Source organism: Triticum aestivum, chromosome 7D (assembly GCF_018294505.1).
Source record: "Triticum aestivum cultivar Chinese Spring chromosome 7D, IWGSC CS RefSeq v2.1, whole genome shotgun sequence".
Lineage (NCBI taxonomy): Eukaryota > Viridiplantae > Streptophyta > Magnoliopsida > Poales > Poaceae > Triticum > Triticum aestivum.
The window spans coordinates 3,805,586-3,831,054 of NC_057814.1; the positions used below are offsets into that span (position 1 = coordinate 3,805,586).

General features: G+C 45.0%; 2 protein-coding genes across 2 annotated transcripts; one reads left to right on the top strand and one right to left on the bottom strand.

The window, feature by feature from the left end:
• Positions 1 to 1,367: 1,367 nt before the first annotated feature.
• Positions 1,368 to 6,983, bottom strand: LOC123168404 (disease resistance protein Pikm1-TS). The gene is made up of 6 exons (XM_044586276.1): positions 6,194 to 6,983; positions 5,980 to 6,155; positions 5,424 to 5,514; positions 4,803 to 4,959; positions 3,305 to 4,564; positions 1,368 to 3,091 (listed from the first exon to the last, which is right to left on the bottom strand). Exons 1-6 carry the CDS (start codon positions 6,800 to 6,802, stop codon positions 1,893 to 1,895), a joined length of 3,492 nt encoding a protein of 1,163 aa, XP_044442211.1. The 5' UTR covers positions 6,803 to 6,983; the 3' UTR covers positions 1,368 to 1,892.
• A 1,567-nt stretch (positions 6,984 to 8,550) lies between these two features.
• Positions 8,551 to 14,700, top strand: LOC123169120 (disease resistance protein PIK6-NP). The gene is made up of 4 exons (XM_044586966.1): positions 8,551 to 8,854; positions 9,436 to 9,663; positions 10,185 to 11,264; positions 12,274 to 14,700. The coding sequence occupies exons 3-4, from the start codon at positions 10,270 to 10,272 to the stop codon at positions 14,426 to 14,428; spliced, it is 3,150 nt and encodes a 1,049-aa protein (XP_044442901.1). The 5' UTR covers positions 8,551 to 8,854; positions 9,436 to 9,663; positions 10,185 to 10,269; the 3' UTR covers positions 14,429 to 14,700.
• The last annotated feature ends 10,769 nt before the right edge of the window (positions 14,701 to 25,469 follow it).

A 25,469-nucleotide genomic window follows, 5' to 3' on the forward strand; every position in this document is an offset into this window, starting at 1 on the left:
CACCCCTGGCCCGGCCAGGCCCGAAACGGGCCCGCTAAGCCCCGCCGCCACCCTGCAGCAAGCCGGCGATGGCGTCGCCAGCACCCTGCCGCTCATCACCTCTCCCCCGCCTCCCGGAAGCCACGAAGCAGACCCACCCCGCCGCCAGCCCGCCCAGGCCCAGATGGGGCCCGAAGGGCCCAGATCTGGGCCGAGCGGGCGCCGCCAGACCGCGCCGCCGCGTCGCCCCGCCGCCAACGGCGACGCCGCCGTCTAGAAGTTCGCCCCCGCTCGCGCCAGGAGCCCCCGCCGCCACGCTAGACCGCCGCCGCCCAGAAGCACCGCCCGGGGTCGCCCCGTCCCGCGCCGGCGGACACCCGAGAGGGGAAAGGCCGGGGGCCGCCGCCACCAGCGTCGCCCGGGCCAGGCCCGCAGAGGGCGCCGGCGACGGCGGCAGGGAGGAAGGGGGAGGGAGAGGCGCGCGGGGGAGGAGGTTGGTCGCGACCGGCCGCCCGCGGGGGCGACGCGGTCGCGGGAGAGGAGGAAGGGGCCTCACCTTACTATCAGAGAAAATTTATTTGGCATTCATTTAGATGTTAATTACCAATTTCAAGCAGATCGGGCGGGCGCTCCCTGATGTTAAGATTTGTTGGTCGATGTATAACTTTGTTTGAAGAAGATTGAAACATTTGCAGCTAGCCTGCCTTCCTTTTGTCTGTTAGCTTCCTTTTGATCATTTTGGTTAATCTTGTAGCAAAAGATATCAGTTAGCTTTTGCCGGGTTGATTATTTTAGGGGAAGATTCTTCTTAGCATTTCTGTTGGACCTGCCTAGCTACAATGATCGATGTTAGTCTGTGAAGTTATTTTCTTCTTAACTTAAAGTGGGAATGAAAGAAAAAGGAGATTATAATATGGTAATCTAATTTGTTCCACGTGCTTACGCTTATCAGTACATACATCCACCCATCTATTTATATATAGGGCTTTCTAATTTCGTGCCCTTGGTTTCTTAGTTGTGCTCAGTTTTGTCCCGGTCGAAAACTCAGCTCAGTTCTTGGTTGAGTTGGATCAAGCTATATGTATTGTTGGATAGTGCTTGTCGTTATACTTCCAACAACATTGGTTTCATCTTATTTGGAGCTTGGATGCTTAAGTTATTGCGGTTTTGGTTGTGGTTTTTAGCATATTTCAGGGCAAAACTGAGCAAAACTAAGAAACATGGGCTTGAAAATAAATATTCCTTATATATATATATATAGTACCTACTACCTTTGTCCCTAAATATAGAGAATATCTGCTTGAGGATTAGTCAGCTATAAATAATCTCTGCTTTCGATTACAAAAGCTGTCACATTTATTATTACACAATATTAACAATAAAGTAAGTAAATAATAGGATTGGCTCCCTCTCTTGGATTATTATTAAATGATGACATGACAATTAATAATACCCTTTGTGTTCCACGGTGCTTACTGAAATGAAAAATGAAGAGGTACAGAACAGATACAGGTGGCATTACGCCAAATCATGTGCCTTTAGCCCAAATACAGATAGAGATACATGTGGCTTTAGGCCAAATCAGCTTGGAAGAAGCTTGCAAGTAATACTCCTAGTAGCTTGGACGGGCAAAGAACAAACAGCGTTTTCCTTACTGTGGTCGGTCAAATCTTATGCCCTCCGCCTCAAGAAGAATAGCCACCATTTGTATATACGTAGTTGAAGATGACTACGATGATGAAATAACCTGCTGCAAATGAAGACCAGGATACAAGCAAGTGTGTTAGTGGTCGGTCTGTCTGTTGGTAAAAGAAAGAAAGAAAGAAAGAAAGATCCAACAAGCGAATCAGTTACACCTCGCTCGATGGGTCGTCAAGTAAGAAACCCAATCACGCTGCCGGCTGCTGCTTCCCCTACTTGATCTCAGGGCCGGTCCCCGCACTGCTGCTGGACAGGGAAACCTCCTGTGCCAAGATCTTCTTCTCCTCAGGACGCTTCATCTCATTCTCAGCGCCACTCCCACTGCTGCTGCTGAACAGGGAAACCTGCCCTGCCAACCTGTCCTTCTTTGGAAAAAGCTCACTCTCGCGGCCAGAGACATGAAAGCTGATCTGGTTGGGATGCTCCTGGGCTTCTTTCCTCACCACGTCAATCATGGCGCTCATGCACGGGCTCCTGCTCTCTTCTGCTCCTCCATACCATTCCTGGCTGCATATAAATTCGACCGAGAGGAGGTACCGGATGTGTTTGATACCCAGCTGAGCCTCTTTATTTGCAGGCGGAGGCGGGCCACCGTAGAACTGGAACTCGAAGCGGAGTTCAAACAGCCTCGGCATCGCTCCTTCCTGGAAGATGATAACCGGTGGCACGCGGCTGTCAACATAGAGACGATGGAGCCTTGGAAACCCTTCAGCGCTGATGGCTATGGGCTTCCTTGGGACGGCTTCCAACCTTAGCGTGAGATGTTGTAGCTTGGGCATCTCCCGCAGAATCTTGAGATCCTGCTCCTCCTCCAATTTGCATATCCTGATATCCAACGACCCAAGGTCGTTGAAGTGATCCTTGATCCACTGGGGAATGTGCATGTGTTTTGTACCAACAATTAGCCCCTTTGGATCACCATCCCATCTAACCAGTTCAATCGACAGGATCTCCCCGGCTAACTCAGACACAAAATCACTATTCTTCCAAGCTTTGCGGATGCACTCGGGCACTCCCTCCAATTCTGAAAGCTGGCCTGCCTCCCAGGGTAGTACAGCGATGGTCTCACTCAATTTCAAAGTCTTCAGCTTCTTCAGCCTCCCAATTTCTCTTGGTAGCTTTACCACCCCCGTAGCACTCAAGAGCAGTTGTTCCAGATTCTGCAGATTCCCAATCTCACGAGGCAGTCCTGTGAGCCCGCGGCTGTAAATCAGGTCAAGAGTCTCCAAATTCTGGAGGTTCCCCATCTCACGAGGCAGCTCTGTGATCCATGTCCAACACGCCTTGAGTGTTTTCAAACGCTGCAATTTCCCAATCTCCCTTGGTAGACTTGTCATCCCTTTGCTACCACTGAGGTCCAGACTCTCTAAATTTTGCAGGTCCCCGATCTCCCTGGGAAGATCCCTGAACCCTTCATTGTAGGACACGTTCAGAGCACTGTTTTAAATAGCCCGCTATAGCTCCGCTATAGCACGCTATAGCATTTACAGAAGGTCTTGCGCTAAGAGACTTTGATCCAAACAAATGAACAAACATTTTAAATAGCTCGCTATAGCTTCGCTATAGCACGCTATAGCATTTAGAAAAGGTCCGCCGCTAAGAGGCTTAGCGCGCTATTTAAAACTATGGTTCAGAGTCTTCAACTTCTTTAGTCTCCCAATGTCCCTGGGCAGCTCTCTGATATCTGTTGCAAATATGCACAATGTCTCTAAATGCTGCAGGTCTCCAATCTCTCTGGGCAACTCTCTGATCCTTGGGCTATGACTCACGTATAGATTCTTCAACTTTTTCAGTCTCCCAATCTCATGGGGTAGCTTGCTAATAGACGTATTGCTTACGTTCAGGGTCTCTAGATAGTGTAGCCTTCCTATTTCTGGTGGTAGCTCACTAATTCCCACCCCCTCTAGACCGAATAGGTGCTTCACACGGAGCAGTCCACAAATATCCTTCACATGATGATCGCCAAGAGCCGTTTTAAATTGAAGATCCAACAGTCGCACGCGTGCCAACTTCTCAAAGGGGAGTCTTTCAGCATCTTCAAAAACAACAAGGGATCGAATCTGAGACCAATCTAATCCAGAGAAGGGATCCACCCCCTCTAGTGAACCATCATCACCTGGATGCTTGTCAATACATAGCCGATGGATTCGACATGGATATGCCGATGTCATGTCAGAACTGTAAGTAATGAAATTATCTTCTTGTGATTTCCATCGAAGGAAATTTTGCATCATCGAATTCAATTTGTATGTACTACCATCATTCACCTGCATCAGTAATTCTCTCTCGACAAGCTCTTCAAAATAACCTACTGCTTCATCCACTTTATAAGTAAATCCTTCAGCGACCCATCGCATGACCAGTTGATCCCTGTGAAAGTGATTCTGAGGGTATATACTGCAGTTTAGCAAGCAAGTCTTCATCATATGGTGAGGAAGATCGGCGTAGCCAAGCTGCAAACTCTCTACCAACGGTTCAAACCCTGGAGTGTTCTGAATTCCACTTCGCTTAACTTGCTTCTCAATCATATCTTGCGCATCACATGCCTTTACATGCACACCTAGCTGTTCTTGTTCCTCTCGGACCATTCTCATTGCTGAAAACATGCAAAGCAGTGCTAATGGCACACCACCACACATGTGCACAATAGGATGGTCACAGTCAAAACCTTCGCCAACCATGTCAAGCTTCATCCAAGCAGCAAGATCTTTCTCAACAAGTGCGTGGAGCCATTTTCTGTTTCCGCGATTCCATTCAGGATTCATTCTGATGTAGAGCTTGTTAGTAATGAAGTCATCTCTTGGTACAGAATCAATACGAGTTGTCATGACAATTCTGCTGCCCAGATTATTTTCTGGAAAAGACTTGCTGATGACATCCCATTCTCCACGATGCCATATGTCATCAATTATTACTATGTAGCTATGCAAGTTGGTTGCACAAGAATACGATAGCTAGTAGACAGACGCCGCATGAGGCTATAAATTTGTTCTTGGTTAGTTCACATTCTACATCGTATATATAGTTGTGGCCAATCAATTGACTTCATGAGAACATGCGCACGTTAACATGCCACGGCCCCCAGCTTCTTTGTAGTTGTAGCAAGGCTGCCCGAGCCATACTACGGAACGGAAAGGTCATCAATTTAATGGCAATTGCACGGGTGTGTTGTTTCAGATATACTATATATTCACGATTGACATTGGCATCTGCTCCCACTTTCCCATTTTCGGTCAACTTTACTCTCTTGCTTGCCACCAATGATCTCTCCCACACAATCTACACATGTTTACGGTTGTTGTTCAACGAGAGAAGCATGGAATTTTGACATGACTATCTAATGAGAATGGTGCCTCACATAGTTTGACTATGTAGTGGTCAATGAACACCATGGCTGTCGGTGCTCAGTCTCTCATTGCTGCCGTTATAACAGACATAACCACGTTACCGCGGCAGGCCGGCTTCGGTGGTGGCAGCATGGGGGCTGCGGTAGGCCAGACGCTCCCTAGAGATCTACATGCATCGGCTCCAAAGTCCAAACCTTTTGTTGTCTGCTCAAACCGTCTGGAGTTATGGATTGCATGAATATGCATAGTCGTGGGATGGAGTTGCGGGGGCAAATTTTTGATTAGATTTTGTTTGGAGTTGCGGAATGCCTCACATAGGTTGACTATATGATGGTCAGTGAAGTCAATATGCGGACGAGAGAGGGAGGACTCTTGTCGGAGTACTCCTTGGCTTACCATTGCCACCGTGGCCAAGTGCGGCCACAACCGCACTACCACAGCAGGGCTGCTCGTGATGCAGTACGGCTTCAGTAGTGCCACAAGGAGGCTGCAGCAGACCAGACGCTCCCAAGACATCTACAAGCATCGGCTCCAGCGGCGGAGCTATGTACAACGTTGGGGCCATAGTGTGAAGAAAATTTGGAGGAGAGGGCTTAGATGAGATTTTTTTTGGCATTTTGCACCCCAAAACACTCATGTTTTAGTGTTGGCCCCCCAGCATTTTCTACCTAGCTCAACCGGTGATGTGCTCCAAAGTTCAAATATTTTGTTGTCTGCTCAAAACGTTTGGAGTTGATGAGTTGTGTGAATATGAATGGTTCTGGGATGGAGTTATGAGGCTTGTCGGTGGTTTTGCAAAATTTTGACTAAATTATGTTCAAATTGCGAACAGCTTGACCAAATTAATTTTTGAAAGCACATTTTCTTTACATCTAAAACTGAAATCCTGGTCCTCACAATGCACATTTAAAAAAACATTAACTAAATAGAAGCTTACTATAAACTTGCGCACCTTTTGTCCTCTAGGAAATTGGATATGGCATGGACGATTTGTTTCTCCGTCCGTGCTTCGGTGCCAGCAAGTGGCTCAGCTCCTATTTGTTGGAGAATACTTGTGAGAACCTCCTTCATGTTTGGACTTGGAGTGACAGACACAAAAGCCCGGCACTGGAACTTATTTTCAATCTCCTCATACACAAGGCGGGCAAGGGTTGTTTTCCCCATACCGGCCGTTCCAACAATTGACGCAATTTGAGCTGCGGCTGCACTTCTCCTACCAGGTATCTAATGAGGTCATCCCTCCATCGGTCCATACCAAAGATCTCTGACGCATTCTTGTTGACAAATGGAGCTTGACGAGGTGGAGGTGGTTTGCTTGGGGCGCTGGATTTGGCGTTCTTTCTTGAGAAAACGCTAGATATGGATTCAGCACACTTGTTCTTCTTCCACTTCCAGTTGCTGTGGCACCGGGCAGACACATCATCTACTCTTGTCCTGAAATCTTGGAAGGGGCTTGCTTGGATGTTGATCTGCACCATCAAGTGCTTGTTTTTGCGGCTCGGCTCCATGGTGAGTATGAAGTCATCGACGGCGTCCTCCATATCGGCAGCGAGATCCAGCGCTTCATTCTTCAAGTTTTTGGACTCCACATCAAGAATCTCCTTCCCCCATATCATCCAAAGGATAGAGTGCACAGACTTGAGGTTGGATTTGATGAACTTGACGTCCTTGCGAGTCCGGCGCCGAAGCTTGTACTGGCTGCCTAGTAAAGCACCCAGCTTCGCCACGACGGGTCCCAAGGCCCCTGTGGCAGCAGTCACAGGAGCTTCCTCCATGGATCAGCTAGGCCGGATGCACTAGACTGGAGTGCCTCCGCTGAAGAACATCCCTGCTCTGTATGTGTGTGTGTGTGTGCATGCGCAGGTCCGGCAGCCAATCTTGTGAATTGTGTCTATCTGGGTGGAGTGTGCACGACGTCCAAATGGTCGCTTCTGCTGGTCATCAGAACAGACATGAGATTAACTTAACGCAAAACACAAGGAGGTGAGAGAGCTCGTTAAACCGGCTTTGATTACAACCAACATGAAAATGGTAAAGCGGGAGTAAGTGGTGACAGATAGTGCAACGGGACAGAGAAGAATACATGTGCTTCTTTTGATTTTTCTAATGAATGGCCAGTCCCACAAGCGATCTCAAAGATCAGCAGCAAATTTACAAACAAGCAAAAGCCAGAAGACATGGATGGTTGCCTAATTTCTTGTGCCCTCAAAAGAAAAGCCTTCATATATTTTTCTTCTTCTTTTCCTTTTTATATTCAAAAGGTTTTTACTTTTACTTTCTTTTCCTTTTGAAAAAGCACTAACTTACTCTTAGTGGCTATCACTATCCTTGTAAATATATAAATGAATATCACTAGCAAAGAAAGGAACAGGATGCTCTCCTTTCCTTGATAAAAGAAGAACAAGATTATTTTTCTTTTGTGTCTTTGGTGTCATGGTGTGTGACATGGATTGGCATACTTACTCCAAGAATAGGATGTCAGTGGATGCTTTCCTTCAAAAACGAGCAAAGCCTCATTATATTAATATTAGGAGAGTACAACGGTGACCAGTGAATGACCCCTCAAATTAATATTAGTACAACGGTGACCAGTGAACATGGCATGACAAAAAGCAAGCCTCATTATATCACAGCCAATATAATAACGCTTGCTGTACATTCTTGTGAAGCAACGAACATATATACTCAAAAAAAAAAAAGATGCTTTTCCTTGTCAAGCAAGCAAAGCTACTCCATGCATGCATCAGCAAAAGCAGAGAGGGCAGCAGCTTTCTTCGCCTCCAACTCGAATGATGATACCCGTGTTTATTTTTATGGGCGACATGACCAAAGCGAAAGACAAAGGCACAATGAAAAAGGACACCGCATTATACCTCCCTCCCTCTGGTTATGCCGTAATGATACGATCTTTGACTGAAACGAAATCTCATTTTCTTTTTTGCAGGCTATCTACATTTGTGCTGGGTGGTTGCAATCTTGGTGTTACTGTCGAGAATTACGAAATCATGGATCTTGGTTATAGTGCTAGTATATGTTCTTGGATAATATATCTAGTTGATATAGAGTACATCTGCGATTGGCTGTGTGTGATTCTTGTGGTACAGATGTCAGGAGAGTTGTATTCTTAATCATAGAAAAATGTTGTGCCTGCCAAATGAAGAAATGATGCGAATGATGACATTGCACAATGACAAAGTCGGGGTGGACATCAAGTGGCGACGGAAGGTGGAAGGAGGACGTGGCAAGCCATGTCGGAAACACAATCTAATGATTTCAATCCTCCAATATCTCTGAACAAATCTTTTGAATCATAATTTCTCCCTCTTCCCGGCATTTTTGTAGTTACGTGGTCAAAGTTAAATCAGAAAAACGAGTGCCTTGTGAACTGGCAGTTAGACCAATAGATTGTACTACAATGCACTGAAATGATTTAATTGCTTCCGCAACCTTTATATGCATATCATGGGGTGTTTTTTGGCCTTAGGTCCTAACATGTGCATAGCCAAGAGAATGGATATATGTGTCTTAATTAGTAATTAAGCACAGTATAATTAATTAAGTAGTTATCTTTGGCCATTAGAGCACATATATTGGTATACTAGTACTACTAGCTGCTGCTACCAGCTGAACCGGACCTCCTAATTTCCCCACCGCCTTCTTTCCCCTGATTGGCGAGCTCCTTTGAGTCGCTCCCAGTGTCTTCTTGTTTCCACCAGTTCATCCATCTGCCTGCCCGGGAGCCACCGCGCCATCCATAGGCCTCCGCCGTCGCCGCCTTTGACGGCGGCCACTGACTGCTAGTGCCTACTCGGTGGCCAGCGTCGCAGGTGCCCATCTCTGGTCCTTGCCCTTCTTGTTTTTCTCTCTCACTTTTTTTTGAGGGAGGGAAGATTGAATTAATCAAGAGCATAGCTTCTTGTTTGTTGCCAAAAAGTTGAATCTGCCAATCAACTGGAATTGTTGGACTATCTAATTTCTAGAATTTCTTCAACATTGATTTCACAGCTCTCTGTGAGCACAGACAAAAGATGCTACATGTGAATTTTGTTGATTTTTCGTGTCAGTTTGCGGGATAACAAAATGAAGTTCATATTGTGGTTAGCCAGCTGCCAGCTCTTCTAGTCATAATACAGTAAAGACTAGAAGATCTAGCATCTATCAGTGAGTAAAATTCACCACAAAAAACAGTACCAATTGCCATTTTTTAAATGTTATTTGGTTGGGGACGATTTAGTACTCACAAGAATTGTTTCATGTTCTGACTTGACTGTATTTTCTTTCTGAAGCCTGGGTATTCTGAATACCAAGCTGACTTGTCTATATGGGTCTAGCATTTTCTAAATTAATTTCTAACCACGATTTATGGAATGATGACAGCCTGTACGATATTTTGCCATTTCTTTTATAGATTGACAACTGCTGAGGAGGTGGGAAGGGAAGTGAACTCTGTCTATGCTTGATCTGAACTTTCTGCTGAGGAGGTGAGAAGAAGATGAAGTTTGTGGTGGGTCATTAGGAACGACCATGAAGACTCTTTTTGGCAAGCTGGATCGACGGCCTTCGAGGGTGTGCGCCCGCCAGTGAGTCAGTGACTGCTCAAGACTCCTCAGTAACCAGCTTATTGTCCAGTTTGCAGGTGCCTCCTATGCTCCCCATCTCCACTTTCTGTTGTCTGGTAGTTTTCGTTCCCTTGCCATGGCAATTGATGTTACCAACCAACCATTATCGTTGAGGTGTTTTTACTCAATTAATTAGCACTGTGACATATAAAAATGTATAAATTGGAAAATGCCATTCAGTAAATTCTTGAAGTGCATAATGTCCACAATTTCCTCAGCATCATATGCAAGCAATGACATGGGATGAGAAACTTTAGGTATTGTTTGTTTGCATTTCATTTTGGCCAGGGGATAACATAGTGGTGTTGACATATGTTGTGGTTACCAATTCTGTAAGCCGTGATATATGGAAAAAAATTGGGTGTATTGTTCAACAGTAATAGGTAAAACTTAAGTTTACATAGGTTCCTTGAATAGGACAATTTGACATTCACAAGAATTGTTTCATGATCTGATTAGACATGTGGAGCCTTTTTTCTATTTAATTATTTTCGATGGTGACCGTACCCTTATCTCTCTTTTTTCATTTCTTTCATAGATCAACAACAACAGGGGACAGATTATACTAGCAAAGTCTTGCACAGAAAAAAGAAGACTTTTATTAAACAGCAGAGAAGGAGAAGATGGAGTTTGTAGTGGGTGCTTCGGAAGCCACCATGAGATCTCTCCTAGGCAAGTTGGGCGGCCTCCTTGCCCAAGAGTACACTTTGATCCGTGGTGTCCGCGGTGACATCCAGTACATCAACGACGAGCTCGCTTGCATGCAGGCCTTTCTTGGCGACCTCGGTTCTGCCCTGGACGACCATGATCGCCGGCTCAAGAACTGGATGAAGCAGATCCGTGACATGGCATACGACATGGAAGACTGCATCGATGATTTTGCTCATCGGCTCCCTCAAGACTCCCTCAGCGATGCAAGATGCTCTTTCATCGTGACGGCAATCTACGAGGTATGGACATTCTGGCCTCGCCGAGACATTGCTTCCAAGATTGCCGAGCTCAAGGTCCGGGCACAATACATTGCTGAGCGACGCAACAGATACGGAGTGAACAATCCAAACCCAAGAACAAGCTCTGGAGCCGGAGCAACCCATGCTGTTACGTATGGCATTGCTGAGCATTTGGTTGCAAGCCGTCAGCTCATCCGCACAGAGAACCCCGTGGGAGTAAAGGTGGACATGGAGAAGCTCGGGGGTTGGCTGACCAAACGTGATAAAGGCTCTCATCGAGCTGTTGTGTCCTTGATTGGATTCGGTGGTGTGGGAAAGACAACCATTGCCACGACACTGTACCGAGATTTCAGGAATGAATTTGACTGCCGGGCATCGGTCACGGTGTCTCAGAACTTTGACGAAGATGAAGTCCTCAGGGATATTCTTGGTCAAATCAAGCCAAAAGATAGTCAAATCAAGCCAAAGGAGGAGAAGGAGGGCAGCAACACAGGGAAGTTGCAGAAGAAAAGCCTAGTGGAAGACATTAAAAGCTCGGTGAAGCGAGTTGTGTTAAAGCTCTCTGGTCATAGGCCGCAAAGCAATGATGGCATCACTCAGAGTAAGATAGAAACAATGAACCGTGACCAACTTATCGAAGAACTCAAAAAGCGGCTGGATGGAAGGAGGTACCTCCAAATCATAGCTTTGCTTTTCCTATATATAGCTATTTAGCGTAACAATTTTATTCTTAAGTATGTGCAACGGTGACTGAAAATGGGAGTTTTTAAGAAAGAATAAATACAAAGTTATATATATATATATATATATATATATAATATATATATATATATATATATATATATATAGTGGTGCCTTGCTAACTAAACACCAAAATATTAATTTTGTTGAAATTGCACAAGGAATATTAATTTTGTACAATTTTTATAACTGAACTTTTACTTGTTACCAATAGCAAATTTAGTACCGATGCATATAAACAACATTTCTTTCAGAAAAAATATATTACCCAGTCTAGTACTTAACTTGGGTGCGTTGCACAAGCTATGCCAGCCCAAACAAATTTTACTATAAATTTGAATTTCTGCAACATTGCGAAAAAGGCAGCAAGTAACATACTAAATTGGACCAAAAAATGAACTATATCCCTCCAATTCATAAATAGATGGCAATTTGGACATAGGTCAGTTCGTAGTTGTTGTGTTTGTGTTGAATTTGAATACATATAGGTTTACTCTTGGACTGTTGAGAGGTTTTTTGTTGTTGTGAAAAAGTCCAGTACGGGTGGCCTGAACATTTTCACTAACTGCACAAAAGCGTGCATCGAATGATTATAGTAAGAGAAGTTAAGCAAAAGCCCAGCATAAAGGGCGAACAACCAGAAGGCCTGAGCAATAGTACAATCGCCTGCCACCACTCTCATCTCTCTAGCTCATATGTATTTTCCCTATCTTTAACATTTTAATACATGGATGTCTAGCCCGTTACACCAACAAGATATAGCTAAAATTAACATTTCTAGGTAAATATCATCTTAATTTTTGAAAAAAAATGCGAGGAACTGTGTATTGTATCACTAACGCTTAAATAAACATCAAATTGGGAAGATCTAGGTGATCACCACATTGATGTGATACATTCTTTCTCACTTGTATTTTGTTTCCCTTTTCTTGGCAGGTATTTCCTCTCGGTTGATGATATATGGTCTGTAGAAACATGGGAGACCATTAGAAATTGGTTGCCACATGATAATACAAAAGATAGTAGAGTGATAGTAACTACAAGATTTCAAGCTGTTGGTGCTGCGTGCTCAGAAAGAGATGGAACTGATTATCTGCACACTGTTAATGTTCTAAGTGATGTTGACTCCAAAAGTCTATATCAACAGGGTGCTTCTGAATCCCCAAGCAGCAAAGAAAGAGAAAGAATGGATACAATATCTCAAGCTGTTGATACCGGGTCCTCCGAAGGAGATGGAAGTGATCATATGCATTCAACTGATGTTCCTAGTGATGTCGATGAAAAAGATCGGCTCAATGATCGTGTTTCTGATCCACAAGGCAGCAAAGATCGAGAGAAAGAAGCGGTCCATGAGGAGATATGGAAATACTGCGGGGGCCTGCCTTTGCCAATAGTCACCATGGCTGGCCTTGTGGCTTGCAACCCAACAAAAACCAATGATCATTGGAGTAAAGTTTGCAAGTCATTATTTCCGGAGCAGGTGGCTCCGCTTACATTGGAGGGGGTCACAAGGATACTTGATTACTGCTATAATGATTTGCCAGCAGATCTCAAGACTTGCTCATTGTATCTGAGCATATTCCCCAAGGGCTCGAAAATTAGTAAGAAGCGTCTGACCCGGCGATGGATATCAGAATGTTTCGTCGCTGAGAAGCAAGGGTTGAGTGCAGAGGAAGTGGCAGAAACATACTTCAATCAGCTTGTAAGCAGGAAGATAATACGTCCTGTGGATCACAGCAGCAATGGGAAGGTCAAATCCTTTAAGGTTCATGACATGATCCTTGAATATATCGTGTCCAAGTCAAGTGAAGAGAATTTTATTACTGTCGTTGGTGGACATTGGCTGATGCCAACTCCTAGCAACAAAGTTCGCCGACTCTCCATGCAAAGCAGTGGTTCCAAGCATGGGAATTCCACAAAAGGCATGAACTTGTCTCAAGTGCGGTCACTGACAGCGTTTGGAAGCCAGAACAGACGGCTCCCTTTCCATTCGTTCAACAATGGAATAATACAAGTGCTAGATCTTGAGGGCTGGAAGGGTTTGACAAATAAGCATATGAATGACATATGTAAAATGCTAGTGCTGAAGTATTTGAGCCTCCGACGAACAGAGGTTTCTGAGATTCCATCAAAGATCGAGAAGCTCCAGTATCTAGAAACTCTTGACATAAGGGAGACAAATGTCGGGGTGCTGCCAAAAGCTTTTGGACAGCTCAAACAGCTTCGTAGCATGCTTGGAGGGAACAAAAACACAAAGAAGGCTTTGAAGTTGCCACATGAGAAGAACAAGGAGCCGATGAAAGCACTTCGTATCTTGTCAGGGATTGAAATCGGTGAGGACTCATCAGCTGTAGCAAGCCTTCATCAGCTGACAGGGCTAAGGAAGCTTGCCATTTACAAGCTCAATATAAGGGAAGGTGGTCAGACCTTCAAACAATTACGCTCCTCCATTGAGTACCTCTGTAGCTGCGGTCTGCAGACATTGGCAATCAATGATGAGAGCTCTAATTTTATCAACTCTCTAGACACCATGACCACTCCTCCAAGATACATCATCGGCCTAGAGTTGTCTGGCAAGACGGAAAGGCCCCCAAAGTGGATCAAAGGACTCAATAACCTCTATAAGATTACCCTTTCTGTGACAGTTCTTCAGACTGATACTTTCAAGCTCATCCAGGACCTGCCCAAATTGTTTACGCTCACCTTTACACTCAATGCAGCCAAGGATGATAGGGACATAGTGGACATTCTTGAGGAAAATAAACAGCTTACTGACAGGGAGATCATTATTCCACCTGGAGGATTCAAGAGTCTAAAGCTGCTTCGCTTCTTTGCAACTCTAGTGCCGAGGCTGAGCTTTGCAGTTACAGGAAGAGAGGTAATGCCAGCACTGGAGAGGATTGATATGCGGTTCGAAGCCTTTGAAGGGATTTACGGCATTGAGACTCTCAAAAGCCTCCAAGAGGTGCATCTCAGTGTTGGTAATCAAGCAGATGAAATAACCAAGTTCTTGGTACAAGATTTGAAGAACACCCCCAAGTACTTGGATGAAAAGTATGCCAACAAGTGGCCAAAGATAATCACCGAGTGAAGAGACTGGAATATGTCACATTATCTTTTGATTGACTAACAAATCATCTGGTACGTATTGTATAATTAAGTGGGGGTTGTTTCATCAAGTCTGCGTTGCCTTCTTGTAATGCATATGTATGTGGTACTGCTGAATCCGTCACTGATTCTTGTAATTTGTACTTCTATTGTAATGTTACCTCCATTATTGATCTTTTTGAACTTACCTCGTGTTCGGTTATGGTATGTATATATCCCACAGTATGTGTTTGATTGAGATTTTTGTACCCTATATTTAACTAAATAGCAGTCACATGGTTCAGTTGGTGTATGGAGGTGTCTTGCCCAAAGTGCTGGAGTTTTAGGAAGGTAGATTGCCTTCAAATGCATGCAGGCAATGGTAGAGTTTGTGTTAACCTATTTTACCAGGAACTCCTGCTTTCTACTCCCTCCGTCCGGAAATACTTGTCATCAAAATGAATAAAAGGGGATGTATCTAGATGTATTTTAGTTCTAGATACATCCCTTTTTGTCCATTTTGATGACAAGTATTTTCGGATGGAGTGAGTACGTGTTTGATTGTCTTAGCGAAGCAAAGAAGAAACCCCCGTTTTGAATAACAATGCTCAAAGATTTCTTCTTTGCGACCATACTGTAGCAAAGTACATCGCGTTTTGTGTTTGGAAACAGCCAATTTTTGTTTTTGGACATTGACAACGAAGCCATTTATTTTATCAGAGGAATTTTCGAATGCATATCAGTTCAATACATCCAAAATGTAAGGTTTCAGAGAGCTCAGGAGAGTAGATCCTACACATATAGTCATTTATCACAGAAATGGATGCTAATCTGAAGAACAAACCAGGAGCATGGGGGAGAGAACAGGGGTACCTCATCTCAGCCGACAAAGTGAAAGAATGATGCGAAGTGTCAGAATGATCTGCTGCCAAGAAACAGAGTAGTTACTACCACTGGATGCATAGCGTGTCGATGTGATCTCCTGGAATTGAGACATATACAGCCATTAGCAATCACTTGATCTGCATACACATTAATCGCTTTGGAAGTTCAGCATAGGGCAAATAGTTGGAATCACCAAAAACAAAGAGAGCTTACAAGGTTAGATCTGGCCAGAGTCAACAGAGCTGACCAGGTATGTTACTGGATGTCTCTGCAATAAGTATATATGATTCAAAACAGTTCTTCCAAGTTTCTGCTCAATATCTTGTAGCAATGAAGACAATTCATTCATCACAGCCCAAACTTTTCTTATTGTGTATGGATTCTTGATGTTGCTTCTAGAGAAGACAGATGTATAAATCAAAGATCAACATTGCAAGGCTCTTTTCTTCCTTGTGTTGCTCCAAGAAGGCGAAGAATTTCGATTGCAACGCTGAAGCGGGACTTTCTTGTCCAGCAACGATGCTACCCACAAGGCTGCCGTACCGGCCACCAGCTGCAATGGAGCCGGCCTAGCGCGAAACAGACAACATGAATCAAATGATAAGCCCTTTCCCTGTATTTGAAAGAAATGATATGGGGCTATGGTTTCATATGATAAATAGAAAGACAGATTTCGGATATAAATCATCGGTGCCCCGTACAAAAGTAATATGGCCGCGCAATAAGATATGTGACTAATCGGAAAAACTAACAAGGTAGCAGCAGGTGAGGCCGAGATATGAATTAAGAAACTCCAACCTGTATGGCGCTGGCGCCCTTGAGAACAGCTTTATATATCACACCACTGTAGTAATCGAAGACCTCTAGCAAGGCTTAAATCAAAACTTATCCTGTCGATCGCATGTGCTTTTTCTAGAGCTCTGCTCATTCAACGCAACAACAGCCCCTTGGTTCTCCATAAACTTGCTACCCTCCTTTGTCGATTCTAGCAGAACTTGTAGCGCCGGTCCTCTGGTCTATCTGTTTCAACTCAAGTACACATGTTATTATTGAAAGCGCACGTCGCCTTATGGCCCCCCAAAGTCACGTACGTGTTCCCTAGCAGGAGTAAGGATAATAAACATTTATACAGAGAATTGACTCTTGCTATTTGTTCTAAGATGCTTCTGAAATCTATCTACTCAATGTAAGTAACAAAAATGTGCGCAATATAATGGTTCATTAATTCATAGTACCTTGGGAACTTTAGGCAATCTCCTCTCTGTTAGAGTTTGAGCTGTTTACCTTATGTAATCTTAACCTATCTCTATCTCTCTCTCCCGTAGCTATCTCTATCTCCTATACCGAACCAGATCGGTATTCTATCTGGACTCTTGTACGCCACGGCAAGGCACGTTCGCCCAATATAAATATACACGATGCGGCTCCCTCGAGGAGTAGGAATGCTTATACCAAATCTTACATGGTATACAGAGCTAGCCTCTTCCCTAACATCTAGCGACACAACAGAAAAACCAGAACCCTAGCGCCCTTCCATCGCCACCATCATGACCTCCAGCGCCGTCGGCCTCAACCTCGGCGCTCCACCAACAGAGAAGCTCGCGAGGGGGAATTACCTCCTATGGAAGGCGCAAGTTCTGCCGGCCCTGCGAGGCGCGCAGGTGACCGGTCTTCTCGACGGCAGCAATGCAGCGCCGCCGAAAACAGTGGAGATCGCCAAGGCGGACAAGACCACGACCATCGAGCCGAATCCACTGTATGGTTCATGGATTGCCAAAGATCAGCAGGTCCTAAGTTATCTGCTGAATTCGCTCACTCCAGAAATCCTCGCGCAAGTTATCCGTAAGGAAAGTACCCTTGATCTATGGACCGCCCTTACCATGATCTTTGCTGCGCAGTCGCAATCGCGAATAACAAACTTGAGGATCGCCATCTCCAACACCAAGAAGGGCAACATGTCCAACAATGCCTTGATCGCCAAGATGAAGAGCCTCGGAGACGAGCTTGCGGCAGCAGGTCGTCCGGTGACAGATGGAGAGATGGTGGACTACATCCTCGCCGGACTCGATAGGGATTACGATCCCATCGTCGCAGCAGTTGGCGCCATCAAGAACTCCATCACGGTTGATGACCTTTTCTCGCAGATTTCCGCCTTCGATCAGAGGATGGAGATGCTAGGCGACGGACCAGGCTTTCGTTCGTCAGCCAACGCCATGTACAGGGGGCGCGGCCAGTCTCGGGGCAGAGGAGGCCGCGGACGAAGAGGGCGTGGTCGTCTTGACCGTGCTCCTTCTCCTCCTGTTCGCAACGGTGGGAACGGCGGCTACCGGCAGCGTCAACGCCAGCCACCACCGCACCAGTATCAGCAGCAGCATGAGGATGATTACCCCGAGTGCCAGATATGTTACAAATACCATGCTGATGGCGCCAGGGACTGCTGGGATCGGTACAAGGAAGATCATCAGGAAAAGAAGAAGGTTAACCTCGTCACCAACTCGTATGGCATCGACACTAACTGGTATGCAGATTCGAGTGCTACCGAGCATATCACAGGAGAGCTTGATAAGTTGACGATGCGGGAGAAATACCATGGAGGTGACCAAGTGCACACGGCAAGTGGAGCTGGTATGGATATTACTCACATTGGTAACTCAATTGTTAAAACCCCTCAGAATTTTTTTCATCTAAACAATGTCTTACATATCCCTCATGCGTCAAAAAATCTTGTCTCTGTTCATCGTTTTACACTTAACAATAATGTTCTCATCACATTCTACCCTTATTCTTTTGTGATTAAGGATTTCGCAACAAGGAGTGTCATCCTTAGAGGAAGATGCGAGGGAGGTCTTTATCCAATCATATCATCTTCTTCTTCGTCAGAGTCAAATAAACAAGCTTGGAGTGTCACCAAACCATCTTCAGAGAAGTGGCATCGACGCTTGGGTCATCCATCTTCAGTTATAGTTCAGCATGTCATTAGCAAAAATAAACTTCCTTTTGTGTCTAGTACCGAGTCAGTTTGTGATGCGTGTCAACAAGCAAAAAGTCATCAATTACCATATCCCATCTCTACTAGTGTATCTACTGCTCCATTACAACTTATCTTTTCAGATGTCTGGGGACCAGCCCCCACTTCAGTCGGTAGATTTTCTTATTATGTAAGCTTTATTGATGACTATAGTAAGTTTACTTGGATTTATTTGCTAAAGAAGCGATCCGATGTCTTTCAAGTTTTTAGCAACTTTCAAAGTCTTGTTGAACGTCAACTGAACTCTAAAATTCTTGCCATGCAAACGGACTGGGGAGGTGGGTATGAGAAACTTAATTCCTTCTTTCAAAAGATTGGAATTTCTCACCATGTATATTGTCCCCATGCTCACCAATAGAACGGTTCTGCTGAACGAAAGCATCGCCACATTGTTGAGGTAGGACTAGCGTTGCTAGCTCATGCATCTATGCCTCTCAAATTCTGGGATGAGGCCTTTCTCGCCGCAACATATCTTATCAATATTCGTCCCAGTAAAGTCATCAAATTTGAGAATCCTATCACTCGTCTTTTTGGTATTACGCCTGATTATACATCCCTCCGCATATTTGGTTGTGCATGTTGGCCGAATCTTCGACCATACAACACACGCAAACTTGCGTTTCCTTCCAAACAATGTGTTTTCTTGGGTTATAGTCCTATACACAAAGGGGTCAAATGTCTTGATGTCTCTACTGCCAGAGTTTACATATCTAGGGATGTTGTCTTTGATGAATCTGTTTTTCCTTTCAAGTCACTTCATCCAAATGCCGGTGCCCTTCTTCGAAAAAAAATCTTCTACTTCCGGAGTTTGATCAAGGGGGTGATAACAATTGTACTAACCAATGTGCTAATGTTCCTTCTAGTTCTACTCCTGGTACTATGTATGTGCAGGTGCATGAAGAAAACGGCGTTCAAAACGGTCAAGATGATCAAAATCTGGTACAAATTGATGCCATATTTGATGTGTATGAGGAAGAAGCAGCAGGCGTGGAACACGAGGAGGATGCGGCGGCGCCTGCCACACCTGTGCGCCGATCCGCCTTGGATCACGGGCAGAGATACGCGCGGGATCACGTGCCTGTCAGCCGACAGGGGAATCAGGCGTCCCCGGCCCACTCCGCATCTGCCACGTCAACACACATGCAGGGGACAGGAGAAGACACGGGATTCCTCTTGTCCAGCACGCGCATGCAAGGGACAGGAGCACCAGGCTCGGGATCCTCTGCTCTGGATTACTCTGTGGACCCGGTCGTCGCTAGTTCGGGTCAAGCCACACCAGGGTCTACTGGATCCGGTACATCAGCCCAGTCTGCACACATGGATGGGTCGCCTGGATCTTCTGCCACCAGCCAGTCTATGCAATCTTCTGTGCAACAACAAGAACAGCCTGCTACTACCTCAAGGATCATGACCCGGCTACAAAAAGGTATTAGAAATCCCAAAATAAGAAGAGATGGCACTATACCGTATGGTATGTTATGTGTTTCAGGTGAACCAGCAAGGTTGAGAGATGCACTTGGAGATCCTAAATGGAGAAAGGCCATGGATGAAGAGTATGATGCACTCATGAAGTGAGAGAGGTAAAAATATTGTTGACTGCAAGTGGGTCTATAGAATCAAAAGAAAAGCAGATGGCTCTATTGATAGGTATAAAGCACGTCTAGTTGCAAAAGGATTTAAGCAACGGTATGGTATTGATTATGAGGATACTTTTAGTCCAGTTGTAAAAGCTGCTACTATAAGACTTGTGCTGGCCATTGCTATTTCTAGGGGATGGAGTCTTCGACAGATAGATGTTCAGAACGCGTTTCTGCATGCTGTTCTGGAAGAGGAGGTCTATATGAGGCAACCACCAGGATATGAAAACAAACAAACACCTCATTATGTTTGCAAGCTTGACAAAGCCCTTTATGGTCTGAAACAGTCACCTGGAGCATGGTTCTCAAGGCTAAGTTCACAGTTGAAGCATCTTGGGTTTATTCCATTCAAGGCAGATACATCTCTCTTCATTTATAATAAGGCAAACACAATGATTTTTTTGCTCATATATGTGGATGATATTATAGTTGCAAGCTCTTCTCAAGATGCCACTAATGCTCTCTTGCGTGATTTGAGTTCAGAGTTTGCTTTGAAGGATCTTGGTGATTTACATTTCTTCTTGGGCATTGAAGTTAAGAAGACTCAAGATGGCATAGTGTTGAATCAAGAGAAATATGCCACTGAACTTCTAACTCGTATGGGAATGAAGGATTGCAAATCCTCACCTACACCATTGTCTTCTTCAGAACAACTTTCAGCATATCAAGGAGAACCTCTTAATGAAGAGGAGAGCACAAAATATAGAAGTGTTGTTGGAGCCCTACAATACTTAACTTTGACACGACCAGACATATCATTTGCTGTAAACAAGGTTTGTCAATATTTACATGCTCCTACTTCCACTCATTGGACGTCTGTCAAAAGGATTGTACGATACATTAAGCATACTGTGAGTTTGGACTTCAGTTTAAACGTTCTAGTTCCACACTTGTCAGTGCCTTCTCTGATGCTGATTGGGCAGGATGTGTTGATGACAGAAAGTCAACTGGAGGATTTGCAGTATTTTTTGGTTCAAACCTTATTTCTTGGAGTGCCAGAAAACAAGCCACTGTGTCAAGGTCAAGTACAGAGGCTGAATACAAATCACTAGCAAATGCAACTACTGAAATTATTTGGGTGGAATCTTTGCTTCATGAGTTAGGAATCAAGCAACTTCGTATGTCTTGTCTATGGTGTGACAACTTGGGAGCAACCTATCTTTCTGCTAATCCAGTGTTTCATGGTCACTAGTAGAAAAGAGGGCTTTGGTCCAGGCCGGGTCAGCCCATTAGTCCCGGTTCAGTCCAGAACCGGGACCCATGGGGGCATTGGTCCCGGTTCGTGAGCCCAGGGGGCCGGCTGGGCCACGTGGGCCATTAGTCCCGGTTCGTCTGGAGCTTTTGGTCCCGGTTGGTGGGACGAACCGGGACCAATGGGCCTGGCTCCTGGCCCACCACCATTGGTCCCGGTTGGTGGCTTGAACCGGGACAACAGGCTTCCCTTTAGTCCCGGTTCGTGCCACGAACCGGGACCATTGAGGTGCCTATATATACCCCTCGCCCGCGAGCAGAGCACTGCACTGCTCTGTTTTTCTCTAGCCGGGGAGGGGAGGGCTTTGTGGTGCTCTAGCTCACCTCCTATGCACATGAGGTGTTCGATGAAATGCCCGAGCCACACTAGTTAAGCTTTCTCCTCTCGAAGCACGACCTCCGAACTCTATTTTCCCGAGATTTGTCTAGGTTTATATTAGCGGCCCATCACGCCCCGTCCCCGTCTTCACTGTCGTCGATCGCCCGCGCCGATCTCGTCGCCGGCACCACCGTGGTGAGCCTCTTGTTCTTATCTTCTTTCTGAAAGAAAAAATTCTTGCTTTAGAGATATATACTTGTCTAATTTTCTTACTATTTTATTGCTTGTTATTATATAGTGCGATGGTTTTGGTATCCGCCCCGGTCGGCCCTCGTCCTGTTTATGATTCGGATGTGGTATATATTATCTTTATAACTATTGCTTCATTTATTGTTTATGAAAATTATGCCGACCAATGTGACATAGATTTTATTTATCTAGGAGGTATGTGAACCGGAAATTCCAACCGACCCTATTGTCGAGAGGCTAAATTTAGTTGAAGAAGAAACAATTTCTTGAAGGAAAAAATAAAAAAAAATTGAGGAGGAGAAGATGATATTGGAGTTGCATGTTGCGGATGTCGTCGATGATCACAAGATCAAGATGGATGCAATGCGCTTGAAGATTAGAAAGATTAGAAAATATGCTATTCATACCCAGGCTTGGTATCATTATGCCGTTGGATCAATTGTTACCTTGGTTGCATTATGATCGCATTTGTTTTTGCATTGAACTGTTTTACATAGTTTCAATGTATGGTTTAATTAATTTAGATGCTCTGGAGAGCTTTATGTTGTTAGATGAGAACTATGTATGTACTTTGGTTTTAATGTGATGATGAACTTCTATTAATTTGGTCACTTAATTATCTATTCATGATGTTCTGTAATGGTTTTTGACACACTTAATTATATATAATGCACACAGATGAACCGGCAATGGATGTACGGTGACAGACACACCTCCGAGTACATTAAGGGCGTGCATGATTTTCTCGAAGTGGCTGAGGCAAACAAGCAGAATGGTTTTATGTGTTGTCCATGCCCTATATATGGTAATACGAAGTCTTACTCTGACTGGAAAATCCTTCACACCCACATGCTTTACAAGGGTTTCATGCCACACTATAATGTTTGGACGAGGCACGGAGAAATAGGGGTTTTGATGAAAGACGGCGAAGAAGAAGAGTACGATGACAACTATGTGCCTCCTAAATACGGTGATGCTATTTAACATCAAGAGAAACCAGACGATGTGCACGATGATGCTGCAACGGGCGAAGCTGCTGAAGATCAAGAGGAACCAGACGATGTGCCCGATGATGATGATCTCCGCCGGGTCATTGTCGATGCAAGGACGCAATGCGAAAGTAAAAAGGAGAAGCTGAAGTTCGATCGCATGTTAGAGGATCACAAAAAAGGGTTGTACCCCAATTGCGAAGATGGCAACACAAAGCTCGGTACCGTACTGGAATTGCTGCAGTGGAAGGCAGAGAATGCTGTGCCTGACAAAGGATTTGAGAAGCTACTGAAAATATTGAAAAAGAAGCTTCCAAAGGATAACAAATTGCCCGACAGTACATACGCAACAAAGAAGGTCGTATGCCCTCTAGGATTGGAGGTGCAGAAGATACATGCATGCCCTAATGACTGCATCCTCTACCGCGGTGCGTACAAGGATCTGAATGCATGCCCGGTATGCGGTGCATTACGGTATAAGATCAGACGAGATGACCCTGGTGATGTTGACGGCGAGCCCCCCAGGAAGAGGGTTCCTGCGAAGGTGATGTGGTATGCTCCTATAATACCACGATTGAAACGTCTGTTCAGAAATAGAGAGCATGCCAAGTTGATGCGATGGCACAGTGAGGACCGTAAGAAAGACGGGGAGTTGAGAGCACCCGCTGACGGGTCGCAATGGAGAAAAATCAAGAGAAAGTACTGGGATGAGTTTGCAAGTGACCCAAGAAACATATGGTTTGCTTTAAGCGCGGATGGCATTAATCCTTTCGGGGAGCAGAGAAACAATCACAGCACCTGGCCCGTGACTCTATGTATGTATAACCTTCCTCCTTGGATGTGCATGAAGCGGAAGTTCATTATGATGCCAGTTCTCATCCAAGGCACTAAGCAACCCGGCAACGACATTGATGTGTACCTAAGGCCATTAATTGAAGAACTTTTACAGCTGTGGAATGGAAACGGTGTACGTACGTGGGATGAGCACAAACATGAGGAATTTGACCTAAAGGCGTTGCTGTTCGTGACCATCAACGATTGGCCCACTCTCAGTAACCTTTCAGGACAGACAAACAAGGGATACCACGCATGCACGCACTGTTTAGATGACACTGAAAGTATATACCTGGACAAATGGAGGAAGAATGTGTACCTAGGCCATCGTCGATTTCTTCCGACCAACCATCAATGTCGAAAGAAAGGCAAGCATTTTAAAGGCGAGGCAGATCACCGGAAGAAGCCCGCCATGCGTACCGGTGATCACGTACTTGCTATGGTCAATGATTTACACGTAATCTTTGGAAAGGGTCCTGGCGGACTAGCTGTTCCGAGTGACGCTGAGGGACACGCACCCATGTGGAAGAAGAAATCTATATCTTGGGACCTACCCTACTGGAAAGACCTAGAGGTCCGCTCTTCTATCGACGTGATGCACGTGACCAAGAACCTTTGCGTGAACCTGCTAGGCTTCTTGGGCGTGTATGGGAAGACAAAAGATACAGCTGAGGCACGGGAGGACCTGCAACGTTTGCACGAAAAAGACGGCATGCCTCCAAAGCAGTATGAAGGTCCTGCCAGCTACGCTCTTACTAAAGAAGAGAAGGAAATCTTCTTTGAATGCCTGCTTAGTATGAAGGTCCCGACTGGCTTCTCGTCGAATATAAAGGGAATAATAAATATGCCAGAGAAAAAGTTCATCAACCTAAAGTCTCATGATTGCCACGTGATTATGACGCAACTGCTTCCGGTTGCATTGAGGGGGCCTCTACCGGAAAACGTCCGATTAGCCATTGTGAAGCTATGTGCATTCCTCAATGCAATCTCTCAGAAGGTGATCGATCCAGAAATCATACCAACGCTAAGGAGTGATGTGGCGCAATGTCTTGTCAGTTTCGAGCTGGTGTTCCCACCATCCTTCTTCAATATCATGACACATGTCCTAGTTCATCTAGTTGACAAGATTGTCATTCTGGGCCCCGTATTTCTACACAATATGTACCCCTTTGAGAGGTTCATGGGAGTCCTAAAGAAATATGTCTGTAACCGCGCTAGGCCAGAAGGAAGCATCTCCATGGGCCACCAAACAGAGGATGTCATTGGGTTTGACTTCATTCCTGGCCTTAAGAAGATAGGTCTCCCTAAATCGCGGTATGAGGGGAGACTAACTGGAAAAGGCACGCTTGGAGGGTACCCAATAATATGCAGGGACAGATATTCTTGGTCTCAAGCACACTACACAGTTCTACAGAACTCTACCTTGGTGACCCCGTATGTCGATGAACACAAGAACAGTCTGCGCTCCAAACACCCGGAGCAGTGCGACGACTGGATTACATGTGAACACATTAGGACTTTCAGCAGTTGGTTGGAAACACGTCTTAGATGTGACAACACTATTTGTGATGAGCTGTACTCGTTGTCCAGGGGACCATCTTCGACTGTAATGACTTACAAAGGATACGAGATAAATGGGAACACATTTTACACGATCGGCCAAGATCAAAAGAGCACCAACCAAAACAGCGGTGTCCGCTTTGATGCAGCAACCGAGAGGGAAATGACACATATTATGGTTACATAGTGGACATATGGGAACTTGACCATGGAGATGATTTTAAGGTCCCTTTGTTTAAGTGCAAATGAGTCAATCTGTCAGGAGGCGGGGTACAGGTAGACCCACAGTACGG

What these genes read in the sequence shown, in the direction of transcription:
- LOC123169120 (XM_044586966.1), top strand. Translation starts at nt 10,270, where the DNA reads ATGGAGTTTGTAGTGGGTGCTTCGGAAGCCACCATGAGATCTCTCCTA. An exon ending in AAGCGGCTGGATGGAAGGAG is followed by an intron (nt 11,265 to 12,273) that starts GTACCTCCAAAT and finishes TTTTCTTGGCAG; the next exon opens with GTATTTCCTCTCGGTTGATG.
- LOC123168404 (XM_044586276.1), bottom strand. Translation starts at nt 6,802, where the DNA reads ATGGAGGAAGCTCCTGTGACTGCTGCCACAGGGGCCTTGGGACCCGTC. An exon ending in AATTTCCTAGAGGACAAAAG is followed by an intron (nt 5,515 to 5,979) that starts GTGCGCAAGTTT and finishes GGTCTGCTGCAG; the next exon opens with CCTCCTTGTGGCACTACTGA. An exon ending in ACTTGGCCACGGTGGCAATG is followed by an intron (nt 4,960 to 5,423) that starts GTAAGCCAAGGA and finishes AAACATGTGTAG; the next exon opens with ATTGTGTGGGAGAGATCATT.